The 2129-nt window shown below is 48.9% G+C and overlaps 1 protein-coding gene and 1 pseudogene across 1 annotated transcript in view; both read right to left on the bottom strand.

Moving 5' to 3' along the window:
• Positions 1-282: 282 nt before the first annotated feature.
• Positions 283-401, bottom strand: LOC111728847 (annotated as a pseudogene).
• A 334-nt stretch (positions 402-735) lies between these two features.
• The window catches only part of LOC105301254 (gasdermin-C), a 27594-nt gene continuing 26200 nt past the window's right edge, over positions 736-2129 (bottom strand). Inside the window, exon 10 of the mRNA XM_023519703.1 lies at positions 736-976. Coding sequence (XP_023375471.1) covers positions 737-976 — 240 coding nt within the window. The 3' untranslated portion in view covers position 736. The remainder of the gene's footprint in view (positions 977-2129) is intronic.

Below are 2129 nucleotides of genomic sequence, written 5' to 3'. Positions count from 1 at the left end.
TATATATCAATAGTTTAAATATCTATCTTTTTACATATCTATCTAATTATATATTTATCTATATAAAATCTATTATCTATCACCTACCTATCTATCTATCATCTATCATCTATTTATCATCTGTCTGTAACATCTATTACCTATCTACCTATCTATCTATCCTTAAGGTATTCCAGAGATCTATTTAAACCAGAACTAAATATATCCACTTATTTTTTTCTTTTTTTTAGATTGCAAAGACCTTGTCAGCTTACAATCCCTTATTTTTTTATTTTATATTTTACACTACAGCACCTGGTCTTCCTAGGTGGTCCCCCATCCAAGTGCTAACCAGGCCCGACCCTGCTTAGCTTCCAAGATCAGATGAGATCGGGCTTGTTCAGGGCGGCATGGTCATAGACAATATATCCACTCTTGAAGCTCCGTCCTTTTAAAATATACCACCGAGTGCCTGGAAACTTAGAGAAGTTTCTTCAGTGCTCCCCCTTTTTCCACGTATGCCCCTTTTCCAATCCATTTCTCCACCCAGCAGCCAGATTCTCCTGCCATTTACATCACGGTGGGACCATGAAGGCCTCACGCTAAGTGAAATAAGTCAGACAGAAAGACAAATTTTATATATCACCAATATGTGGAATCGTAAACACACACACACACACACACAAACTCCTGGACACAGAGGGTGGTTTGGTGGTGGTGGGCAGCAGAACAGGCCTCTGGGGGCTGCCTGGTGGGCTCAGGCCTCAGCCAGCTGCTGCAGCACCGTCAGAGCCGCGTACAGGGCTGACAGGGGCTTCTTAGCTTTCGGGTTCCAGATTGACCTGGGGCTATTCGGCTCCATCCTCAGGCCACACTCCTTCAGCAGGCGATAGGTGATGTCCAAATCCTCACCCTGCAGTGGGGCGAGGAACTCGGGCTTGATCGTGAAGGGGATGTTCCTGGGGTACTTGAAGTTGGGCTCCAGGATGCTCCTTACCTGGAAGAAACAGTGTCCGATGTGAAGGTCAGCCTTTGAGGTCAGGAGCAGAGAACTTTCTGTCCCAAGAGCCAGGGGTCATGCAGGGGAACTGAAGGGGACCAGGAGTCCCGTCCTGGTCGCATCTTGTGATCAGTGTGATCACGGACACGTTGTTGGAAATCCCCGACTATTGGTTCTTCAGCTGCTAAATACTGGTACTAGCATTTACCCTGCAGAACAGCGGTGTTTGGAATAGTATATGTGTATGCACGTGTGTGCAACATGTGTGTGTGTGCATGTCTACACACACATATGTATTTACATATATATACGTGGAGAGAGAGAGAGCAATGTGCAAATGGTAACCATGTGAACAAAACAGGTATGACTCAGATTCCCTGAGCTCCCCAAATCTGTATTCCAATATGATTATTTTAGAACAGGCCCCCTGTTTCCTACAGGGGTTGCCATGGAAACCGAGACCTTCCAGATGTAGACCCATGGCCACTGGGCCTGCTCCCCAGAGGGAGATGCAGCCGGATTTCCTGGTGGCCACACTGGAATCCCCCCCGCTCCCCGTCTCCCCTCCCAGCAGAAAGCAGGGTCATCTCTCCTCTCTCAGAATCATTCTCTCTCTGGTCCCATCCCCCTCCTCGGGGGACACTGGCCCCTGGGGACTTCTCACCAGATCCCGCTGCTGGAGCAGGATCTTCTTCTTCATGGACCAGACCAGCAGATCCTGCTGGAAGTCACTCAGCACTGGAGATGGGGACATTTCGAGAAAGAGAGTGATGAAGAGTCAGGTTTTCCTCTCCCCACTGGGAACTAGGAGACATGCGAGAGGTTGCTCGGAGGCAGAGGACCAAAACCCGTCAGAGCTGAAGGTCGAGTTCCCCGCCCCTGAAAGGTCCTCCTGCTCTTGGGATGCTTCCCAGGATATGGTCTGAAGGCGGGATTCTGAGGCTGGAGCCCGGAATCACCCACCCTCGACGATACGTTGAATCAACTCAGGGTGGTCTCAGGCTCTGTGTCACATGGCAAGTCAGTCACACTGAGCCCACCTGACCTTGGAGACAAGTGTGACGTGAGGATGAAAAATCATACATTTGAGGGTTTTGGAGAGGTGGCATCTAACGTGTTTTTTTTTTTAGGGGGTGTGACACCCCTATTC

This window comes from Pteropus vampyrus, unplaced genomic scaffold, assembly GCF_000151845.1.
Source record: "Pteropus vampyrus isolate Shadow unplaced genomic scaffold, Pvam_2.0 Scaffold232, whole genome shotgun sequence".
NCBI lineage: Eukaryota > Metazoa > Chordata > Mammalia > Chiroptera > Pteropodidae > Pteropus > Pteropus vampyrus.
The sequence above is the reverse complement of the archived record's forward strand: the minus strand, read 5'-3'. Positions and strand labels throughout refer to the sequence as shown.